Genomic DNA, 23,708 nt, shown 5'->3' on the forward strand with positions numbered 1-23,708 from the left:
TGCGTCTATATGACGCATGCGTCGTAAAACGCAGTACAACGCATACCGGCGCATGTCCATGCTCCCCCCATGTTAAAGATAGGGGCGCATGACACATGTGTCGGTATGCGTCGCTGACGCTGTGCCCAACAAGCAAATGTGAACGTAGCCTTACCAGTTAGCAGAGTTAGAAATGCCTTTCTTGACCTTTTCGGTCTCTTCGTCAAGCTTGTGAGAATGAAAGGTGCGAGTTCACTTTTTAATCTGAAAAAAGAGCCACCAAACCTGTTTCCAAGGTGGAAAGCGTGATGCTTCTTTTCAGATAAATCCATTGCAGATGCATTTTGACAATTATTGGATATAGGCCGGGGTCACACTTGTGAGTGTGATGTGAGAAACTCGCTCGAGTTTCTCGCATCAATACCCAGCACTGCCGCCGGCACTCGGGACCAGAGTTTGCGGCTCCATGTATTTCTATGCAGCCAAACACTCCGTCCCGAGAGCCGGCGGCAGTGCCGGGTATTGATGCGAGAGACTCGAGCGAGTTTCTCACATCACACTCACGAGTGTGACCCCGGCCTTACTATACGTCTCATCGCGGGTAGATTGTATGTGACAAAGCAGTGTAAGTCAAAAGAGGAAACAAATATGTGTGTCATTTTTGAAGCGGTAAAACATAACAATTAATTTTTTTGTTTAGAAGAAAGCTCATAATATCTCTATATATCTAAGGTGACGGTAACATTACCATACAAACTGGACGTCTAATGTTCAAGGATCAACGACCGGGGATAGGAAGGATAGTTGGAATTTACTTATGGAGGGAAGAGATGGGGATGATCCAGGGCAATGTTATCAGATCTCGTACCTTGGAGATAGAAACTATTTCATGTGGTTTTCTTTGAAAGTTCACTAGATATGTTTATTTGAGTCAACAGTTCGTGAAGAATTACGAAGTTACAAGTCGGCCTTTGTCGGTTGATTTATGCCGAATAGTTGATGGTTGTTTTCGGTCTTATAAATTCAGATCTATCTACTATATAGTTTTTAAACTGATTTTTTTTTGTTTGTGTCCTACTTCACTACCACCGGCAATCACACATCATCAGATAAATCACGTATTTTCCGGTCATCCGCTGTTGGATCCAAAATATATCACGCATTCGATTATTCGATTTGTGGAGAGTGACCTTGCTCTCCCTATGTTTAGCAGTGTGCCGTTTTAACTCCTTCTTCCGAAGGCAATTTTCATTTTTGTACTTTCTTTTTTTTCATCCCATTTATCTAAGAACAGGAAACTTTTCTTTATCTTGCCATCAATAAAGCCACATGAGAGCTTTTATTTTAACAGGATGAGTTGTAATTCATTTTAAACATTTATTTTACTACAAAATATACGGGAAATTGAGTAGAAAAAAAATCAAAAGGTCAGAGCAATGCTGTAAAAAAAAAAATAAAAATAAACGATTTCATAATTGTTTTTGAGTTCTGTTTATTATGCAGTAAAAAGTACCGGGCAATGGAATTCTGCAGGTCACTACAATACGGTGATGCCAAATTTTGAGGGTTTTTTTTTTCCTTTATTCAAATGGTGAAAGATTTACTCCAAAAAAATAATAATAGAAACATTCATGTTCCCTTTTTCCATGAACCATAGTGTCTTCATTTTTCAGGTGATTGACCTGTGTGTGACGGGTTGATTTTTGCGAGCAGCCTGAAGTATTATGGCTTGTGCACACGACCATATTTTGGAGAGAGAGAGAACAATAAATTGTTACAGAATAAGCTGTGTTATGTGTCCACAAGAGGAACAACACTGTTCACTGTTTCTGGCCATTATATAACTTGTACCTTGCATTTTTTTAAATTATTTTTCCCCTCTGTTACTAATTTTCAGTTTTCTCTGAGCTGGTTGGTGATAACTACCAGCTGTTGTCTCCTATTCACAGAACACACAGCCACGAGAGATTTCTGCTCCCCTATCCCTATGTAGGAGTAGCTAAAAAAAAGCAGTAGCAGCACGGAGGATATTTTATTAGCGCAATGAGCAGTGTAACTGTGAATCCAGCATTACAAATTTCGTAATTATTGTGCTTTTTTTCTCAATTCTTACAGATAAGCCTAAAATTTGGACGCCTTTCTGGAAAGTTGTGATCGTTACTGTCCTCTTAGGAACCATCATTATTATCATCCGCATGATTGAAGTATTTTGTACGTATGACAACTCTTATAGGCTGCCAGGTACCTGGACATTGTCACAGATAATATTGCTATGTTCTGTATGACTATGGCTACACATGACTCTTTTAGTACAGCAGCTTTGATAAAGGTCCTGCTCATGACTTGCATATAGCTTGTGCTCCGTTTTTAGCCAACTGATCTGTATTTGTTTCTTGAAAATCTCGTAAACAAAAAATTTTGTGTCATCTACAAAAAGGTTTTCTGACCTACGAATATAATTTTCATGATTTATATCCAGTTTATAGGAAGGGAGATTGTCAGATTTGTTATTTTTCGCTCTAAGAATTTCCTGCAATTAATAATTTTCATGTTATTATAAAGATAATGTTCATTCTCTATTCATACTAGTATCTGCCCTAGAACTTCTCTTTTCCTATCTTAAGGTACCGTCACACTGAACGATATCGCTAGCGATCCGTGACGTTTCAGCGTCCTGGATAGCGATATCGTTGTGTTTGACATGCAGCAGCGATCTGGATCCTGCTGTGACATCGTTGGTCGGAGCAGAAAGTCCAGAACTTTATGTCGTCACTTGATCTCCCGCAGACATCGCTGAATCGGCGTGTGATGCCAATCCAGTGATGTTTTCACTGGTAAGCAGGGTAAATATCGGGTTACTAAGCGCAGGGCCGCGCTTAGTAACCCGATATTTACCATGGTTACCATTGTAAAAGTAAAAAAAAAAACAGTACATACTCACATTCCGATGTCTGTCACGTCCCCCGCCATCAGCTTCCCGCACTGACTGTGTCAGCGCCGGCCAAAAAGCAGAACACAGCGGTGACGTCATCGCTGTGCTCTGCTTTACGGCCGGCGCTGACAGTCAGTGCGGGAAGCTGATGGCGGGGGACGTGACAGACATCGGAATGTGAGTATGTACTGTTTTTTTTTTTACTTTTACAATGGTAACCATGGTAAATATCGGGTTACTAAGCGCGGCCCTGCGCTTAGTAACCCGATATTTACCCTGGTTACAAGTGAACACATCGCTGGATCGGCGTGTCACACCGATCCAGTGATGACAGCGGGTGATCAGCGACCAAAAAAAGGTCCTGATCATTCCCCAACGACCAACGATCTCCCAGCAGGGGCCTGATCGTTGGTCGCTGTCACACACAACGAGATCGTTAGCGGGATCGTTGCTACCTTCACAAAAAGCGTGACGTTGCAACGATATCGTTAACGAAATCATTATGTGTGAAGGTACCTTAAGAGGGAAGTACAGTACAGACCCAAATTTTGGACACACCTTCTCATTTAAAGATTTTTCTGTATTTTCATGACTATGAAAATTGTAAATTCACACTGAAGGCATCAAAACTATGAATAAACACATGTGGAATTATATACTTAACAAAAAAGTGTGAAACAACTGAAAATATGTCTTATATTCTAGGTTCTTGAAAGTAACCACCTTTTGCTTTGATGACTGCTTTGCACACTGTTGGCATTCTCTTGATGAGCTTCAAGAGGTAGTCACCGGGAATGGTCTTCCAACAATCTTGAAGGAGTTCCCAGAGATGCTTAGTACTTGTTGGCCCTTTTGCCTTCACTCTGCGGTCCAGCTCACCCCAAACCATCTTGATTGGGTTCAGTTCTGGTGACTGTGGAGGCCAGGTCATCTGGCGTAGCACCCCATCACTCTCCTTATTGGTCAAATAGCCCTTACACAGCCTGGAGGTGTGTTTGGGGTAATTGTCCTGTTGAAAAATAAATGATGGTCCAACTAAATGCAAACCGGATGGAATAGCATGCCGCTGCAAGATGCTGTGGTAGCCATGCTGGTTCAGTATGCCTTCAATTTTGAATAAATCCCCAACAGTGTCACCAGCAAAGCCCCCCCACACCATCACACCTCCTCCTCCATGCTTCACGGTGGGAACCAGGCATGTAGAGTCTATCCGTTCACCTTTTCTGCGTCGCACAAAGACACGGTGGTTGGAACCAAAGATCTCAAATTTGGACTCATCAGACCAAAGCACATATTTCCCCTGGTCTAATGTCCATTCCTTGTGTTCTTTAGCCCAAACAAGTCTCTTCTGCTTGTTGTCTGTCCTTATCAGTGGTTTCCTAGCAGCTATTTTACCACGAAGGCCTACTGCACAAAGTCTCCTCTTAACAGTTGTTGTAGAGATGTGTCTGCTGCTAGAACTCTGTGTGGCATTGACCTGGTCTCTAATCTGAGCTGCTGTTAACCTGCAAATTCTGAGGCTGGTGACTCGGATAAACTTATCCTCAGAAGCAGAGGTGACTCTTGGTCTTCCTTTTCTGGGGCGGTCCTCATGTGAGCCAGTTTCTTTGTAGCACTTGATGGTTTTTGCAACTGCACTTGGGGACACTTTCAAAGTTTTCCCAATTTTTCCGACTGACTGACCTTCATTCTTAAAGTAATGATGGCCACTTGTTTTTCTTTACTTAGCTGCTTATTTCTTGCCATAAAACAAATTTTAACAATCTATTCAGTAGGACTATCAGCTGTGTATCCGCCGGACTTTTTATTATTATTTATTATTATTTATTGCTATAGTGCCATTTACTCCATGGCGCTTTACATGTAAGGAGGGGTATACATAATAAAACAAGTACAATAATCTTAAACAATGCAGGTTATAACTGGTACAGGAGGAGAGAAGATCCTGCCCCCGAAGGCTCACAATCTACAAGCGATGGGTGAGAATGTAGTAAGCGAGGGAAGAGCTGGTCATGCAGCGGTTTGGTCGATCGGTGGTTACTGCAGGTTATAGGCTTGTCGGAAGAGGTAGGTCTTCAGGCTCTTTTTGAAGGTTTCGATGGTAGGTGAGAGTCTGATATGTTGTGGTAGAGAGGTCCAGAGTAGGGGTGATGCGCGAGAGAAATCTTGTATGCGATTGTGGGAAGAGGAGATAAGAGGGGAATAGAGATCTTGTGAGGATCGGAGGTTGCGTGCAGGAAAGTACCGGGAGATGAGGTCACAGATGTATGGAGGAGACAGGTTGTGGATGGCTTTGTATGTCATGGTTAGGCTTTTGTACTGGAGTCTCTGGGCAATGGGGAGCCAGTGAAGGGATTGACAGAGAGGAGAAGCTGGGGAATAGCGGGGGGACAGGTGGATTAGTCGGGCAGCAGAGTTGAGAATAGATTGGAGGGGTGCGAGAGTGTTCGAGGGGAGGCCACAGAGCAGGAGGTTGCAGTAGTCAAGACGAGAGATGATGAGGGCATGGACTGGGGTTTTTGCAGATTCATGATTGAGGAATGAACGGATTTGTGAAATATTTTTGAGTTGAAGTCGGCAGGAAGTGGAAAGGGCTTGGGTATGTGGTTTGAAGGAGAGATCAGCGTCAAGGATTACCCCGAGGCAGCGAGCTTGTGGGACTGGGGAGAGTGGGCAGCCATTTACTGTAATGGATAGATTCGTTGGGGGGGTCACGTGAGATGGGGGAAATATGATGAATTCTGTTTTGTCCATGTTAAGTTTCAGAAATCTAGCGGAGAAGAAGGATGAAATAGTGGACAGACATTGAGGGATTCTGGTTAGTAGGGAGGTGATATCTGGTCCAGAGATGTAGATCTGTGTGTCATCAGCATAGAGGTGATACTGAAAGCCATGAGATTCTATGAGCTGTCCCAGGCCAAAGGTGTAAATGGAGAAGAGCAGGGGCCCAAGGACTGAACCTTCTGGGACTCCGACAGATAGGGGGCGAGGTGAGGAGGTGGTGTGTGAGTGGGAAATGCTGAATGTCCGGTCTGTTAGGTATGATGAGATCCAGGATAGGGCCAAATCTGGGATGCCAAGGGATGAGAGGGTCTGTAATAATAGGGAATGGTCCACTGTGTCAAAGGCAGCCGACAGGTCCAGGAGGAGGAGGACAGAGTAGTGTCGCTTGCTCTTGGTGGTTAAGAGGTCATTGGTGACCTTAGTAAGGGCAGTTTCAGTGGAGTGGTGTGACCGGAAGCCAGATTGTAAGCGGTCGAAGAGGGAGCAAGAAGAGAGATGGGAGGACAGTTCCAGGTAGACGTGTTGTTCTAGTAGCTGGGAGGCATAGGGGAGAAGTGATAAAGGGTGAAAGCTAGATACAGAGGATGGGTCAAGAGAGGGCTTTTTGAGGATAGGTGTGATGGAGGCATGTTTAAAGCTTGGAGGGGAAAACACCAGTTGTTAGTGATAGGTTGAAGAGATGGGTTAGGGTTGGGATGAAGACTGTGGTGAGGTTTGGGATGAAGTGGGATGGGATCGCACATAATTGTGGTGGTATCTATACAGGGATACATGAAAAATACTCAATAACACAGTATTAACACAGTAATAGCACAGTAACCCCTTTTGCGGTTTGCTGCACCTCATTTCCAGGTAATGCACCATGCGCTTTGCCTCTGAATGTTTATGGGTTCTCCAATAGTATACATTATATCTGAAGCCTGATGGGTTGGGTATGGGACTGCTACAGTGCCTCCATTTTGTCTAGGACTTTCTCCTGTGTTATTGAGTATTTTTCATGTAGCCCTGTATAGATACCACCACTATTTGTGTCTCTAACTGCCTGACTACTCAACTCTTCTACTATCGCATATAGGTTGGAATATACTGTTATCCTCCATTTTTTGAGTGCCATCAGTTTTCCCATCTTGGACACTTGTTTAACATGTGCTATGCCTGTAGACCCTTTGTGCTCCTGGTTATGTGACACTTCATGACTCTTCTCCTTATTTTTAAAGAATTTTTGCAATTTATTTCTAAGTAAAATTTGTATTTTTTATTGCACATGTTAGTTCGCCCTTTACTTCCGTTTCTCTGTTGGGTTTGAGGTTATTCTTGTCCTAGTTCCTTTGGTTCTGACACGGCCATACGACAACTTTACTGCCAACTTACTCCACCAGCCAGCAACTATTCAATGGATGCAACCAAGGGCCAGTTCTCTGGATAGGAGTGACAGTGTACAAACCAGAGAGCTCTCTGGAGTCTGTTAGACTGAGTGGCTAGTGCAGATTTTCCATGAAAGCCCTTTAAGCGTTGATAGATATCCACAAACAGTCCTCATAACAATCCATTGTAACACCTGAGAAAAAAAATCTCACCTTTTTTTGCACAGTTTTATTGTGTTTCTTTCAGTTTATCACCATATCGAGAAAGAAAAAAAGAGAAATTACTTCTCTCATGAGACTTATATGAGCAAGATTGACAGTTCTTCTAATAAGTGAACAATTTTGTGCATAAGCGCTACTAAATATTCATATTAGCTAATGAACTGGTAACATACCTTAGAAAATCATTGTAACACCTGAGAAACAGTCATTTTCAATTTTTCATGTTCAGGTTTACTTTGTTTCTTTTAGCTAATCCACACACGGACATAGAGAAATATAGAAAACAAATAGTTAAGGAGCTTTGTACGGACAAGACTGACAGTTCTTCAGGTAAGTAAATAATTATCTCTGTGACCGCGCAAAACTCAGTGATCTGATAAATTTTAGCGATAAGTAATGAAGTAATTAAAAACCATTGTACAAGAAATCACAGATGCACAGATGGTTGGTTACAACTGTACGAATATCTCGCTGAGGACATCCACCATTTCTGTAGCATGGCTACGCTCATACAAAGTAAATGAGAGGCTGCCTGGGCAAACAGCAGAGATGTGATTCTACAGCCGCACAACACCAATAAAGTAATGCTACGTCTGTATATCACAGAAATGGTATAAAGTCAAAGGAGAATAAAACAAATCTTGTGCATGAAAGGGTTTACTCAATAAATTTATGGACTCCTAGAATGAAATTACAGATGACGATGAGTTACTACATCTGATGAGTAGAGTACAGTCTCAACTACATACTACTGACATAAGCAAATTTCAATTAAAGAATTAAAGGGGTACTCAAGAGAGATAAAAAAAAATTGTACTGTCCCTGCCCACATTCACTAGATGAGATACCCAGTCCACTTTATCTTTATTACTTTTGTAATTCCTTGTGACAGCAGCTGCTCCTCACTGCTCACCCCTCCAGTCTGGGACAATACATCACACACCAGTGTTCAGCTCCTCGCTGTGAGGAACAGCCAGCTTGAGAAGAGTTGGTGCAGCGCCCCAGAGGCCTGGTCGTTGCAGTAATGTCGCTCTGCCGCTAAGGAGAGTGATGTTATGTCTGATTGCACTAAAGGAGTTCATCTGACCAGGTATCACAAGCACACATTACACTTCACACTCCGGCCACTAGGGGAGGTAAAACTAGGGGTCGGATAAGAAGTTAGAACAGAACGCAGCCTGGGGAGAGTCCAGGGAGGACCTGTCAGGGGTGGGTTCCTGACAGGGGCCTAGCAGAACGATTAGAAAGCAACGGAACCGTGCCTGCACTACCTTGCGGCGGTATCCTAAGAAAGGACAAGAAGAGAAGGATATTGTGGACAGTGAGAAATGAGATCAAGCACAGAGGAGAGCCAGTAGGAGTCGTGCCCCGAGAGTGGCAACTTCCTACTGAGGCGCGTAGCCGGTGACTGTAACACCGATGAAGTAACTGACTTTATGCCTTACTTCAAATACCGCAGGACAGTTAATTATAGGTTGGCTGTCTACCATACATCACCTAAGCAGATATAGGGGGCAAGCGTTGAGAGGGGCGTCTCTAGGGTCCGAGGAATAGCTCTGAGCCTTCCTGTCAAACGGGTGCGTCCTATCCAGATGAACTTGGAGGACGGAGAGAGAGAGAGAACGAAAAAGAACGAGAACAGAAGTTCTGAGGACTATCCCGAATGCTCAGCAGGGAAGAACTACAACACACAGTGGTAGGCAACGATTTCCACCTGCAATGGGAACTCTGGATGTGCCTTCGGACCGGCCGGTCTCAGACAGCCCAGTTGACAGTGCTCTGGATTGCGGATCCCGAAGCCTTCAGTAAAAGGTAAAGAGACTGCAACCCTGTGTCCTCGTTATTGACTGCGCCTCACACCATCGCCACCTACACTACTGGGAAGCCCTGGGGACATACTTCACCTGTGGGAAGGTATACCATCTAGCTGCCATCATATCACCCCAGTGGACCCCAAGCAGCGTCGGTCGACCTGACCGAATACCACAGGTGGCGTCACGAAACCTTAGCCGACTTTATTCATCATCTTTCATTGGACGCCCCTTAGCAGGGTCACGGACCGGGTCCAGCCACCGTGACGACCCCAGAACTGAGCCAGAGAGGACCGGTACCGAAAAACCGCGGCCCTGCGTCTGGGGGCGCTCCATGGGCATTGTCACGTCCCCTGTTCTTTACAGAGAATCAGCTACCATCAGGGGGCTGGCTGCTGCTAATAAAAGCCAGGCCAATGAACAAGCTTTAAGGCTGTGTGCGCTTCCGACCAAATATCGGCATGACTGTATTTGGCCGGCACAGCACATGACCCAGCCTGATGTTGTGAAATAAATAATAATAAAAAAACAACATGCAGTCCTCTCGTCAGAATTCAGGTTCAGTGAATTCGGTCTGGATAGCACAACCACAGCAGATGAGCATATCAAAAGGGATGAGTGGACCCATGGAAGTTTGGATTTGGTGGGTTCGGCCTGGACAGCACATCCAATGGATGCGCTATTACTGAGGCAGCGAGGGTTGATCTTATTAGGCTGGAAAGGGGCCAATATCCATGACCCTTCCCAATCTACTAATATCAGCGAGCACCTGTCTGCTTTGACTTTGCTGGTCATTAAAAATAGGTGGGACCCCACATCATTTTTGTAAGGTCCCTGCATTTTTAATAAACAGCAAAGGCAAAGCAGACAGCTGTGAGCTAATATTAATAAGCTGGGAAGGTCCATGGATATTGGTGCCTTCCCAGCATAAAAAAACCAGCTCGCAGCTGTCTTCTTTTCCTTGGTTGGATATAAAATAGGAGGGACCCCACTTCATATTTTTATTTATTTATTAAAAAGTACAGTAAAAACACACACAAGGCACTCCTCTACTCGAACCTCCACCTCCTGGTTCAAGATTATTGTTATTTATTTTTTTATTCCATGTTATTTTAAGTCATTTTCCTATTCACATTTGTTTGTAGGGCAATTGTCCTGCTCCTACCCCCATTTTGCTTATTTTGCATCCCCCTAGCCCTTACTACGACCATTTTGCAGCACCAAAGTTAGGGTTGCCATTGACTGCAATGGAAGACTATGGGGAGAGTGCATTATACTATATGGAAGATTATGGGGAGTGCATTATACTGTATTGAGGACTATGGGGTGCAGTATATTATATGGAGAACTATTGGGAGTGCATTAAACTATATGGACGACTATAGGGAGTGCGTTATGCTACATGGAGGACTATGGGGAGTGCATTATACTATATGGAGGACTATGGGGAGTGCATTATACTATATGAAGGACTGTGGGGAATACTTTATACTATATGAAGGACTATGGGAAGTGCTATTATCATACATGGATGAGAATGGGGAGTGCATTTTACTTTATGGAGGACTATGGGGAGTGCATAATACTATATCCATGACTATGGTAAGCACAGTATACTATATGTGGGCTACTAAGGGGGCCATGATACAGAATGGGGCTACTGAGGGGGCCATCATACAGTCTGGGGAGTACTGTGAGGGCCATCATACAGTGAGGGGACTATCATACAGTTAGTGAGCTAATGTGGGTCCTTTTTACAGATTCTGGACATTATTAACTGTTAACTGGGCACTTGTTGGTGAACTCAGATTATTCTATCAAAGGGTCACACAGAGGGTATTATTACTTTCTAGGGGGTAGAATGTGGGTATTGTTTTCTATGGCACTTGCACAGGATATTAATTATTCTAGAGGCTTGTTTTACTATCTAGAGGGCACACAGTACCACACAGCAGGTGCAGCTGAAGTTAAGGAATGCATTTATTTTCAATTAATTCACGAAAAATTTAATTTTGATCCACTGCATACCCATCCATGTCATTAATTGTATATTCATTGCTTTATTGCTTATAATTATTTATATAGTAAGAGTTGGAAACTTCTGCACTTTATGGTTGTTGTATTTCAGGTTGTCTTCTGTGTCCTCCTGATTGGCGACTACACGGAGATCACTGTTATTACTACTCAAATGTAACAGAAAGAACATGGAGCCAGAGCCGGGATGATTGTAAGATGATGGGAGCCGATCTAGTGTTCATAAAGAGCCAGGAACAGCAGGTAGGATGTCTGTGTCCATATATAAGGATAATATAGGACTAGATCACCAGCCCCGTATATAAGGATAATATAGGACTAGATGACCGGTCCCATATATAAGGGTAATATAGGACTAGATGACCGGTCCCATATATAAGGATAATATAGGACTAGATGACCGGCCCCATATATAAGGATAATATAGGACTAGATGACCGGCCCCATATAAAAGAATAATATAGGACTAGATGACCGGCCCCATATATAAGGATAATATAGGACTAGATGACAGGCCCCATATAAAAGAATAATATAGGACTAGATGACCGACCCCATATATAAGGATAATATAGGGCTAGATGACTGGCCCCATATATAAGGATAATATAGGAGTAGATGACCGGCCCCATATATAAGGATAATATAGGACTAGATGACCGGCCCCATATATAAGGATAATATAGGACTAGATGACCGGCCCCATATATAAGGATAATATAGGACTAGATGACCGGCCCCATATATAAGGATAATATAGGACTAGATGACCGGCCCCATATATAAGGATAATATAGGACTAGATGACCGGCCCCATATATAAGGATAATATAGGACTAGATGACCGGCCCCATATATAAGAATAATATAGGGCTAGATGACCGGCCCCATATATCTACTATATAAAGCTGAATGTGTGTGTGTGTATGTGTGTGTGTGTGTGTATGTCCGGGATTGGCATCTGCACCGTCGCAGCTACAGCCACAAAATTTTGCACAGTCACACGTCTGGACCCCGAGAGCGTCATAGGCTATATTGTGAGGCGAAATTTTAACCCCGCGCGTTCCAATTCACCAAACAATTTTGCCCCTATCTACATAATGGGGAAAAAAGTGAAAGGAAAAGTGTTGGAGGCGTCGCAGCTACAGAAACAAAATTTTGCACAGTCACACGTCTGGACCCTGAGAGCGTCATAGGCCATGTTGTGAGGTGAAATTTTAACTCCGCGCTTTCCAATTCACCAAACAATTTTTCCCCTATCTACATAATGGGGAAAAGTGAAAGGAAAAGTGTAGGAGGCAAATTGACAGCTGCCAGATGTGAACAAGGGGGACGTAAAGAGTGAGAGCGATGGCGCCAAAGAGTATATACCGTACAGTTGCTAAGGTGGGGCCCCAACATGAGATACTCACCACACATGGGGATATGAACACACACAAAATGCGCCACACACTACCACGTGCTTGAACACATATACCACCCTCAGCACACATTTCACCACACATACACCAACCTCGCCACATAAAAGTCGAAACACAAAAGTCGCCGCTCAAAACTCGCCACGCGCAAAACTCGCCACATGCAAAAACTAGGCTCCCGCAAAACTCGCCACAAGTGCAAAACTCACCTCATGGAAAACTCGCCACACGCAACACTTGCACACGCGGAAAAATTGCCACATGCACAAAATTTGCAGCACATGCAAAAGTTGCCTCACACAAAACTTGCACATACTCAAAAGGCACCAGACATAAAACTCACCACGCGCAAAACTCACCATGCGCAAAACTTGCTGCACACAACTTGCTACACTAACCTGTCACATGCAACTCGACACACAAAAAGTTGCAACACGCATGTTGCCACACAAAACTCATCTCACAAAAGTCGCTACATGCATGTCGCCACACACAACTCAACACACACAACTTGACAAACGAAACTCGCCCTAAAACACACACAAGTCTGGTATTAGCCTTCAAAAATAAAAATCTGATTAATAAGCAGACAAACTACAAGAGCAACAAATGTACCATATAGGAAATACGGCAGCTGTCAGTCACATGACCTGTCTATTATGTGTATGTGTGAGCTAATATATACTGCCAGGGGGAGGGCTTCCTGTTGGCTGGGGATTTATCAGGCTGCCAATTTATCTTACAAATAGTGAGGTAAAAATACTGAGCAAATAACGTGTTAACGAGGTCTAATACAGGAGATCACACAGGTATATACTATATACAGGGGAGATGACACAGATATATACTATATACAAGAGAGATAACACACAGGTATATACTATATACAGGAGAGATAACATACAGGTATATACTATATAGAGGAGGAGATGACATACAGGTACATACTATATACAGGAGGAGATGACATACAGGTATATACTAAATACAGGAGGAGATGACACACAGGTATATACTATATACAGGAGCAGATTACCTACAGGTATATACTATATACAGGAGGAGATGACATACAGGTATATGCTATATATAGAAGATGACATACAGGTATATACTATATACAGGAGGAGATGACACACAGATATATACTATATACAGGGGAGATGACACACAGGTATATACTATATACAGGAGGAGATGACATACAGGTATATACTATATATAGAAGGAGATGACATACAGGTATATACTATATATAGGAGGAGATGACATACAGGTATATACTATATATAGGAGGAGATGACATACAGGTATATACTATATATAGGAGGAGATGACATACAGGTATATACTATATACAGGGGAGATGACATACAGGTATATACTATATACAGGAGATGACATACAGGTGTATACTATATATAAGGGAGATGACAAACATGTATATACTGAGGTGAAAATGAGAGGTGTGAGGTGAAAATAAAAAGGTGTGAGTGCAGAATGAGAGGAGTGAGGGAAAATAGTGTAGTGATCGGAAAATGACAGATGTGAGGTCGAAATGACAAGTGTTAGGGGGGAATGAGAGGTGTGAGGGAGAAAATGAGAGGTGTGAGGGAGAAAATGAGAGATGTGAGGGGGAAAATGAGAGAAGTGACGTGCTATAACTAACCACAGATATTTACTATGCCCAGGCAACGCCGGGCTCTTCAGCTAGTAAGGATAATATAGGACTAGATGACCGGCCCCATATATAAGGATAATATAGGACTAGATGACCGGCCCCATATATCTACTATATAAAGCTGAATGTGTGTGTGTGTGTGTGTGTGTATGTGTGTGTGTGTATGTCCGGGATTGGCATCTGCACCGTCGCAGCTACAGCCACAAAATTTTGCACAGTCACACGTCTGGACCCCGAGAGCGTCATAGGCTATATTGTGAGGTGAAATTTTAACCCCGCGCGTTCCAATTCACCAAACAATTTTGCCCCTATCTACATTATGGGGAAAAAAGTGAAAGGAAAAGTGTTGGAGGCGTCGCAGCTACAGAAACAAAATTTTGCACAGTCACACGTCTGGACCCTGAGAGCGTCATAGGCTATGTTGTGAGGTGAAATTTTAACCCCGCGCTTTCCAATTCACCAAACAATTTTGCCCCTATCTACATAATGGGGAAAAGTGAAAGGAAAAGTGTAGGAGGCAAATTGACAGCTGCCAGATGTGAACAAGGGGGACGTAAAGAGTGAGAGCGATGGCGCCAAAGAGTATATACCGTATAGTTGCTAAGGTGGGGCCCCAACATGAGATACTCACCACACATGGGGATATGAACACACACAAAATGCGCCACACACTACCACGTGCTTGAACACACATACCACCCTCAGCACACATTTCACCACACATACACCAACCTCGCCACATAAAAGTCGAAACACAAAAGTCGCCACTCAAAACTCGCCACGCGCAAAACTCGCCACATGCAAAAACTAGGCTCCCGCAAAACTCGCCACAAGTGCAAAACTCACCTCATGGAAAACTCGCCACATGCAAAACTTGCACACGCGGAAAAATTGCCACATGCACAAAAGTTGCAACACATGCAAAAGTTGCCTCACACAAAACTTGCACATACTCAAAAGGCACCGGACATAAAACTCACCACGCGCAAAACTCACCATGCGCAAAACTTGCTGCACACAACTTGCTACACTAACCTGTTACATGCAACTCGACACACAAAAAGTTGCTACACGCATGTTGCCACACAAAACTCATCTCACAAAAGTCGCTACATGCATGTCGCCACACACAACTCAACACACACAACTTGACAAACGAAACTCGCCCTAAAACACACACAAGTCTGGTATTAGCCTTCAAAAATAAAAATCTTATTAATAAGCAGACAAACTACAAGAGCAACAAATGTACCATATAGGAAATACGGCAGCTGTCAGTCACATGACCTGTCTATTATGTGTATGTGTGAGCTAATATATACTGCCAGGGGGAAGGCTTCCTGTTGGCTGGGGATTTATCAGGCTGCCAATTTATCTTACAAATACTGAGGTAAAAATACTGAGCAAATAACGTGTTAACGAGGTCTAATACAGGAGATCACATAGGTATATACTATATACAGGGGAGATGACACACAGATATATACTATATACAGGAGAGATAACACACAGGTATATACTATATACAGGAGGAGATGACATACAGGTATATACTATATACAGGAGGAGATAACATACAGGTATATACTAAATACAGGAGGAGATGACACACAGGTATATACTATATACAGGAGGAGATTACCTACAGGTATATACTATATACAGGAGGAGATGACATACAGGTATATGCTATATATAGAAGATGACATACAGGTATATACTATATACAGGAGGAGATGACACACAGATATATACTATATACAGGGGAGATGACACACAGGTATATACTATATACAGGAGGAGATGACATACAGGTATATACTATATATAGAAGGAGATGACATACAGGTATATACTATATATAGGAGGAGATGACATACAGGTATATACTATATATAGGAGGAGATGACATACAGGTATATACTATATATAGGAGGAGATGACATACAGGTATATACTATATACAGGGGAGATGACATACAGGTATATACTATATACAGGAGATGACATACAGATGTATACTATATATAAGGGAGATGACAAACATGTATATACTGAGGTGAAAATGAGAGGTGTGAGGTGAAAATAAAAAGGTGTGAGTGCAAAATGAGAGGAGTGAGGGAAAATAGTGTAGTGATCGGAAAATGACAGATGTGAGGTCGAAATGACAAGTGTTAGGGGGGAATGAGAGGAGTGAGGGAGAAAATGAGAGGTGTGAGGGAGAAAATGAGAGATGTGAGGGGGGAAATGAGAGGCGTGATGGGAAAATAAGAGAAGTGACGTGCTATAACTAACCACAGATATTTACTATGCCCAGGCAACGCCGGGCTCTTCAGCTAGTAAGGATAATATAAGACTAGATGACCGGCCCCATATATAAGGATAATATAGGACTAGATGACCGGCCCCATATATAAAGATAATATAGGACTAGATGATCTGCCCCATATATAAGGATAATATAGGACTGGTTGACTCTCTTGGGTATGTATGCAGTTTTTTTCTTCAATTCTACCCACAAGTGTTTGATTGGGTTGAGGTCTGTGGGGCCATTTAAGCACCTCTACTTTATTGTCATTGAACCATTTCACCAATCTCGAGGTATGCTTCGTGATGTTGTCCTGTTGTAATACTATGTTGTCCTTTGTCCTTTTCATACCCGTAGTACTTTAATGTACAAAGTAATTTATCTTGTAGGATACTCGCATATAGCTAAGCATTGAGACCACCATTGATCCTGGTCAAGGATCCAATGCAATTGGCTGTGAAACAATCACATATCATCAGGCTTCTTTCACCGAACTTGACATTTCCTTGAATTTTTCAATCCATTAGCCCTTTTTTCCTTGTTTCTTTGAAACCCATTTTCACCTATCAGATCCTAGTCTATTGACTTTCATCTCATGACTCCTAATCACCCGTTTCCAATCATTTACTGTCCACTTTTCGTAGTTTGCAAACTCGAACCGACACTTTTTATGACAAAATTGAAGTTGAGGTTTCTTCACCTTTTTTTGGGCCACCATTCCAGACTTGTGTAATGCGTGTCAAACAGTGCTTGCATCGATGTCTGGTAGCTCACTCTTATTAAGCATACGTGCCACCTCCACTTACGTGTTTGTCGAGCCAGAATTTATAGACCTTGTGATGAAACAACTTGTTGACTCTGATATTTCGCCTGAATGTCCACCTCTTGGCTTCTGAATCGATGGACAGACTTCATTTCATATTTTTCCAACTGTCATGCCTCTCATGTGCCGCCCGGCCGGGCAGCTGTAACGGTACTGGGTCACGGCGGTTCCAAGTGCTGGTTGAGTCTGACCGGGGACGTGTGCCAGTCTTTGTCAATTGTCGGGTTAATAATAATGTTAATAGAAAGGTTCGTGATGCCAGTTGGGATGTCTGGCCTGGTATAACCGGGCACTGATGAAGGTCCCTGGGAGTTAGGTGATGATGGACAGTGCCAGATTATTAACCCCCTTCCCAACAAGGGCTGAATCCCAGGGGAGTTGGAGCAGGAATGATGCAGCAGACAATAATCAGCGTTATACAGGGTAATGATCAGTTTGTTCCTTATTCTGAAGTTCTGCACACAGTTCCAGAAGCTTCCATACAATTCACATGCAGGGTGTTGGTCAGGCCTGCATGGTGAGAGTTCAGTTTCTCTGCTGTGATGTAGTGTAGCCTTCCTACTGCTAATTATACCTCTGGTAAACGATTCCTTGGACCTTCAGGGGTCCAATAAAAACACTTACTGGATCCGTGATCCCTTCCAGCGAACAGGCAGCTCGAATACAGTGGAAAACACTTTCACTTGCAGCAGTGTCCCTGATTCTATGTACTGCTGAGCACCTGGGCAAAAGCACACTACTGATCGTTATATGAAAACATAGCAGTCTTTCAGTTTAGCAGAGACCCTGGAAGTCTGTGTGCTCTAGGGACTGATGCCCTGCCTCTTGTCGCTTGTCCTGGCAGAGAGGACATGATACCTCTACTGTGCCTGCAGACCTACATGCTCCTACCTCTTCCTACATCTTCACTGCTCTGCACATTGCAATCTCTCAGAGGCATCTTCCTCACCCAGGGACTGTGGCCATTCCTGGTTCATGCAAAAGTGCACAATCTTCCGGTAAGGGATTGGGTAAACCGTGTGGATGCAGTTTTTTCCCAGCAGAGGAACCAGCCCTCACCAATGCTGGCAATACATATACTGTATAAGTGTACCACACATGCAGGCATTTTGTGGCGCTACATACATGCTGCAAGTGAGATAGAAAAGATTATTGTCTATAAAATGATGGTAGTCTCACTATCAAAGCAGTATTGGATAGTCAGAGGGCAGCCTGCAAGTCAAAAGTTCAAAACTTTGTTACCCTTTTGCTCTTCACTGTATCTGATATGATGAAGGTCCTTCATTTGTTACAGGAGATTATGCAGAGATCTATCCGGCAGCGGGGAGGCACATATTGGATAGGACTGTACCGTGATGGAGACGTCTGGAGATGGGTGGATGGAGAACATTATTCCGGCAGCTTGTAAGTGACTCCTGACACCGGCACACACCGGTCATTACTGTGACTGTGATACATCCGATCACCGGGGTCTGGACCTCCCTTATAATTACTGAATTCTCATAATTTCCTCTTGTTTTATCTTCTTGTTACTCAGGATTGGGATAACAGTACAATCACAAGGTCGCTGCATATTAATGACCCAATCAGAATATTATCAGGATAACTGTAATACTGCAAGAAGATGGATATGTGTAAAGAAAGCTGTGAGGATCTAACATCAGTATTGGGTCTCATACCCGTCACTGTTTAAAAAATCGGCCCGATGTTGTTCCTGGAAAGTCAGACGAGTGTCATGCAAGTATCATGACATATCCGAATGACATGCAAAGCAATTCATATGCAATGCGATTTTAACTTTTACATAGAGAATTTCTCAATGTCATTCAAAGAAAGGTTTTAAAGTAGAGAGATAGAAATATTCTTTGTATGTGTAACTTACTGTACATGTAGTTATTAAATAAATAAATGGAGTGAGGTCCCCCAAATTTTTATGAACCAGCTGAGGGAAAACGGACAGCTGGGGAGCTGATGTTTATAGCCTGGGAAGGGAGTAATACCTATGGAACTCCCCAGGCTATTAATATCAGCTCACAGCTGTATGCTTAGCCTTTACTGGTTATTAAAATGAGGAACCCCCTAAAAAGCTCCATGTTTATTACCTCCTTCCCAGTCTATAAACATCAGCCCCAAACTATCCACTGTCTCTCAGTTGCTTATTAAAATTTCAGGGGATCCGAACCATTTTTGTTTGTTAATTTATTGAATTATTAGCTAAATACATGAACATTAAACTACACATGCGCTGCACTAATGTTATATGTCACTGACATCTTTCTGTCTATCTATTCTATTCTGACAGGTCACACTGTGAATTTACTGTACGCGGCTAATGAAATGTCAAGATTTCTAGGCGATGGAATCCTTTTGTGAGTGAATAGAATGACCCCAATAACCTGGATATAAGGAATGACACAAGACATGATAAAATCATGAACACTGGTGCAGAATTCATCGTATGATTTGTCTACTGTTGTTACTGTACATCCAAAAAGTCAGTTTATCCCCCGTCCATCATGTTGTCTTTGACCTTTTCTCAGCCGGCAAGACAAGTACCAAACGACCGGTGACATTGGACACCACCAGCTTTCCCTCTGTACATAGTAGAGGTTTTTGCACTCTCTTGTATATCGTTACACTATAATTAGTGCTGAGTAAATATATTCAGTTGGAAATTCTACTTGAATTTTACAGAAATCTGTATTTTCCAGAATGTATATTCTTTGTAATTTGCTCCATGCAAAGTAAATCCTTTTCTCCGCCATCTCTTGTGATGTCTACTGATTTGTTCACCTTGACAGACTAATAGCTGAAGACATAGATTATCCTTTGAAACATTTTTGTCCTCTTGCTGAAGTAATAAGATGATATGAAAAAGAAAGAGAGGAAAAGGTTCCCCTTTGGGGTTATGGAATTTGGACTAATTTTTTTATTACATTTTTTTCCTGCCGGATACTATGCAGATGTACATTTTTATACAAATGGATTATGCTATTTCCAACCAGACAGATCAGGTTTTCACATGTGGGGAGGGAGGTGGTTTTTATAATGGTAGTGGGTTTATTAATTTTGTTAATACAACGTAACAATCAGAGAAAGTGGAACGGCACCAGGACTCTTATTGAAGTTCTACACCCCTTTACTCATTCCATGGATTTCTAACACTTGCGGTTTCCAGAAAAGCCACTGGATTATGGTGCTCTGCTTAAACAGTCATAACAATCTTCATACCCATATCGAAAGATAGAAAAGTAGCTGCACTCACCAGTTTACTGAAAAAAAGTGTCTTTAATGTGTCCTTAGTCCATATTACAGGTTGCGTAGACACATTACAGGTGATAGCGAGGGTGCGGGGAGTGAAGGTGGACGACGGCCGTTTCGTGCAATCAGCACTTCGATGGGTCCATGTGAGATTAAAATGATGTCATTTCCTTTTAAAGGCTATATGCACATCAACGTAAATTACTGACATTAATGTTATCTTGTTATATTTTATATTTTACCAAAGATTATTAACTAAACATTACCAGTAATAATACACAAATGCTTGTTGCGACATTAGACGAAATTTATAGAAATACGGCCATATCCAATTTATCGTTCAGGCCCAGCGGTCCTTGTGCATTTGTTTTTATAATCCATTTCCCTTTCTCTCTCAGGAGGAGTTTATTGTGATTGCCTCCCTGAGGTGGGAATTTAACTATCTTTAGGCCAGCAAATTGTAAGAGTTCGGGGTTACTTTTATGTTTCTCTTGCATATATATTTTATTAATCTCATGCAACCCTTACCTGACACTACCGAGTTGTAGTGTTCACGGAATCTCACAAATAGGGGCCGCATGGTTTTTCCAATATAATAAAAATTACAAGGACAGAACATCACATACACAACGAACTTGCTTTTACATGTTATAAAATCAGAATTTTTTTGTGTTATACCTCCAATTCTTAGAGGGTTATCTAATTTATGTAGATGGCAGAATTTGCAGTTTTAACACCTAAAGTTTCCTTTAGGAGAATCTTTTGATAACCAATTATTTTGTGTGGGCAATAATCTATTGTGCACCAATAAATCACCCAAATTTTTGGTGCGTTTATATGCAAATTGCGGATCTAAAGTTGTTAATGTCAATAAATCTCTGTCAGTTTGTAATATGTGCCAATTTTTCCTTACCACAGCATAGACAGCCTTATCGATTGGACTATGGGTAAAGGTGAAAGTTAATTTCCGAATGTGAACCGCTCCTTGTGAGGGAGGCTTTCTTTTGCGCTTTTTCAAAAGCTCTGTTTGGGTTAGTTTCTCAGCCCGTTTTTCCGCTTGTTCCAAGATTTCCAATGGTTAACCTCTATTTAACCCTTGTCAGGCTGCATAATTTTACAACCTTAACAGGCTGCATAGGTACAATTGTACCTTCACATATACCTCCACTGTGGGAAGACTTTACTTGGTTTCAGAAACTAAAGTTCATTCAGCTACAAATGTTATGCTGATATCTATTGTTCAGTGTTGTTACTGGTCACTTATGTTGCTGTCAATTAAGTTAATTCAAACTGGGAGTGGCTTCTACTTGTCTTCCTGCCTCCCTCCTCTCATTAGCCATTTTGCTGTTCATCTCATTGCTGTGAGCACACATTTCTAGGCTTGTGAAGTCTTCAATTTCTTGGAAACGAAGGTAGGAAAGTCTCACAGCATCTAACAGCCAGTTATACCTTTATTCTCATTATGTGGGGACAGAACAGTCAAATTGTCTTTCAGCCTGGACTTGGCTTACATATATTTTGTATGAAACTTATCACTATAGGTATAATTTTTATACGAAAAATGGATAATAATTAGTATCTACATATTGTTTTACGATGTTTTATTTATATTCAGCACAAAATACGAAGCCAAAATTCATCTAGCAAGTCATCAAGAGTGATAGTAATGCTGGATCTAGTTTCCGCCATAATCCAAGAAAACGTGTTTGCAGGTTAGTATAATTTTGTGAAAAGCCAATAATGTAGTATTTCGGAAAATTATTTATTTTACATTTTTTCATATTTACAGATTTACGTCTGACGAAATAATGCGAATGCTAGAAGAATCTGATTCTGAGCATGAGGATGAACCATATGTTCCATCTGATGATGAAAACTATGTACCACAAGTGGATGTTACTGAAGAAGATTCAGACATTGAACAAGAAATGGTCATAGAGCATGAAAATGAATACGAATCAGACGAAAGTGTTGAGGATGATTCTGTGCCTCAAAGTGCAGGCGACATTTGGACTGCTAAGGATGAAACTCAATGGTGCAGTAATCCACTGCCAAATGCACAAACAAAATCTCGTAATGTCCTACGACAAAGAGGTGGCCCTGCAGCAATCAGCAACCTATATACAGCAAAAGAGCTATTCAAGTCCATCATGACTCCCGAGATGTGTGACATCATATTACGGGAAACGAATCGAAAGGCCAAGAGAGTTTGTGATGCTTACAACAACGAACTGGTACAACGTTTTCCTGATTCTTCCAAACGGCCACCACAAAAAACATTCAAGCAATTTACTGAAACTGAACTTCATGCATTTTTGGGCATACTGATTGCTGCTGGTGTGCACAGAGCCAACAAAGAGAATCTGGAGGAAATGTGGAATGTTGCTGCTCTGCCTCTTATACGTGCAGCCATGTCTCGTGACCGCTTCAAGATGATACTCAGATTTATCAGGTTTGACAACGAAAATACACGTGCAGAACGTGTGCAAACAGATAAAGCTGCACCAATACGGGACATCTGGACAATGCTGAACAGTAATCTGGAGAGAGCCTACAAGCCATATCATTGTATCACCGTCGACGAGCAATTATTTCCATTTAGAGGTCATACTAAATTTACCCAGTATATACCTTCAAAACCAGCTAAATATGGCATAAAGATTTTCTGGGCTTGTGACTCATCAAATGCCTACCCTTTACAAGGTCAGCTCTACACTGGGAAACCAACTGATGGTCCTCGACAAGTAAACATTGGAGAACGAACAGTATTGGACCTAGTGAGCTCGTATAAAGGCTCTGGAAGAAATGTCACCACCGATAACTTCTTTACAACCATGGAACTAGCTAAGGTATTGAACTCCTGGAACATGACACTAGTTGGTACAGTGAGAAAAAACAAAAGGTTCCTACCTAACAACATGCAGCCTGCCAAAGAAAGGCCTGTATACTCGACAAATTTTGCCTACAATCATGATGCAACAGTCTGTTCATATGTACCAAAGAAGAACAAATCAGTCGTGCTTCTATCATCTATGCACATGACGGGAGAAGTTGAAGAGACACTAGCAGCCAAGCCAGAGATAATAAAATA

The 23,708-nt window shown here is 42.1% G+C and overlaps 1 protein-coding gene across 4 annotated transcripts in view; it reads left to right on the plus strand.

Annotated features, from left to right (window-relative positions):
• The window catches only part of LOC138666021 (killer cell lectin-like receptor subfamily B member 1B allele B), a 51,071-nt gene extending 31,942 nt beyond the window's left edge, over positions 1-19,129 (plus strand). For 2 of the 4 annotated variants that reach the window (XM_069754077.1, XM_069754080.1), the window contains exons 2-6: positions 2,095-2,220; positions 7,531-7,611; positions 11,221-11,369; positions 18,651-18,760; positions 18,894-19,129. In XM_069754077.1, the coding sequence (XP_069610178.1) occupies positions 2,095-2,220; positions 7,531-7,611; positions 11,221-11,369; positions 18,651-18,760; positions 18,894-19,014 (587 nt within the window). In that variant the 3' untranslated portion in view covers positions 19,015-19,129. The remainder of the gene's footprint in view (positions 1-2,094; positions 2,221-7,530; positions 7,612-11,220; positions 11,370-18,650; positions 18,761-18,893) is intronic. The other 2 variants (XM_069754078.1, XM_069754081.1) reach the window with 1 other exon arrangement.
• The last annotated feature ends 4,579 nt before the right edge of the window (positions 19,130-23,708 follow it).

The sequence above is a fragment of the Ranitomeya imitator genome, chromosome 2 (assembly GCF_032444005.1).
Source record: "Ranitomeya imitator isolate aRanImi1 chromosome 2, aRanImi1.pri, whole genome shotgun sequence".
In the NCBI taxonomy this organism is placed as follows: domain Eukaryota; kingdom Metazoa; phylum Chordata; class Amphibia; order Anura; family Dendrobatidae; genus Ranitomeya; species Ranitomeya imitator.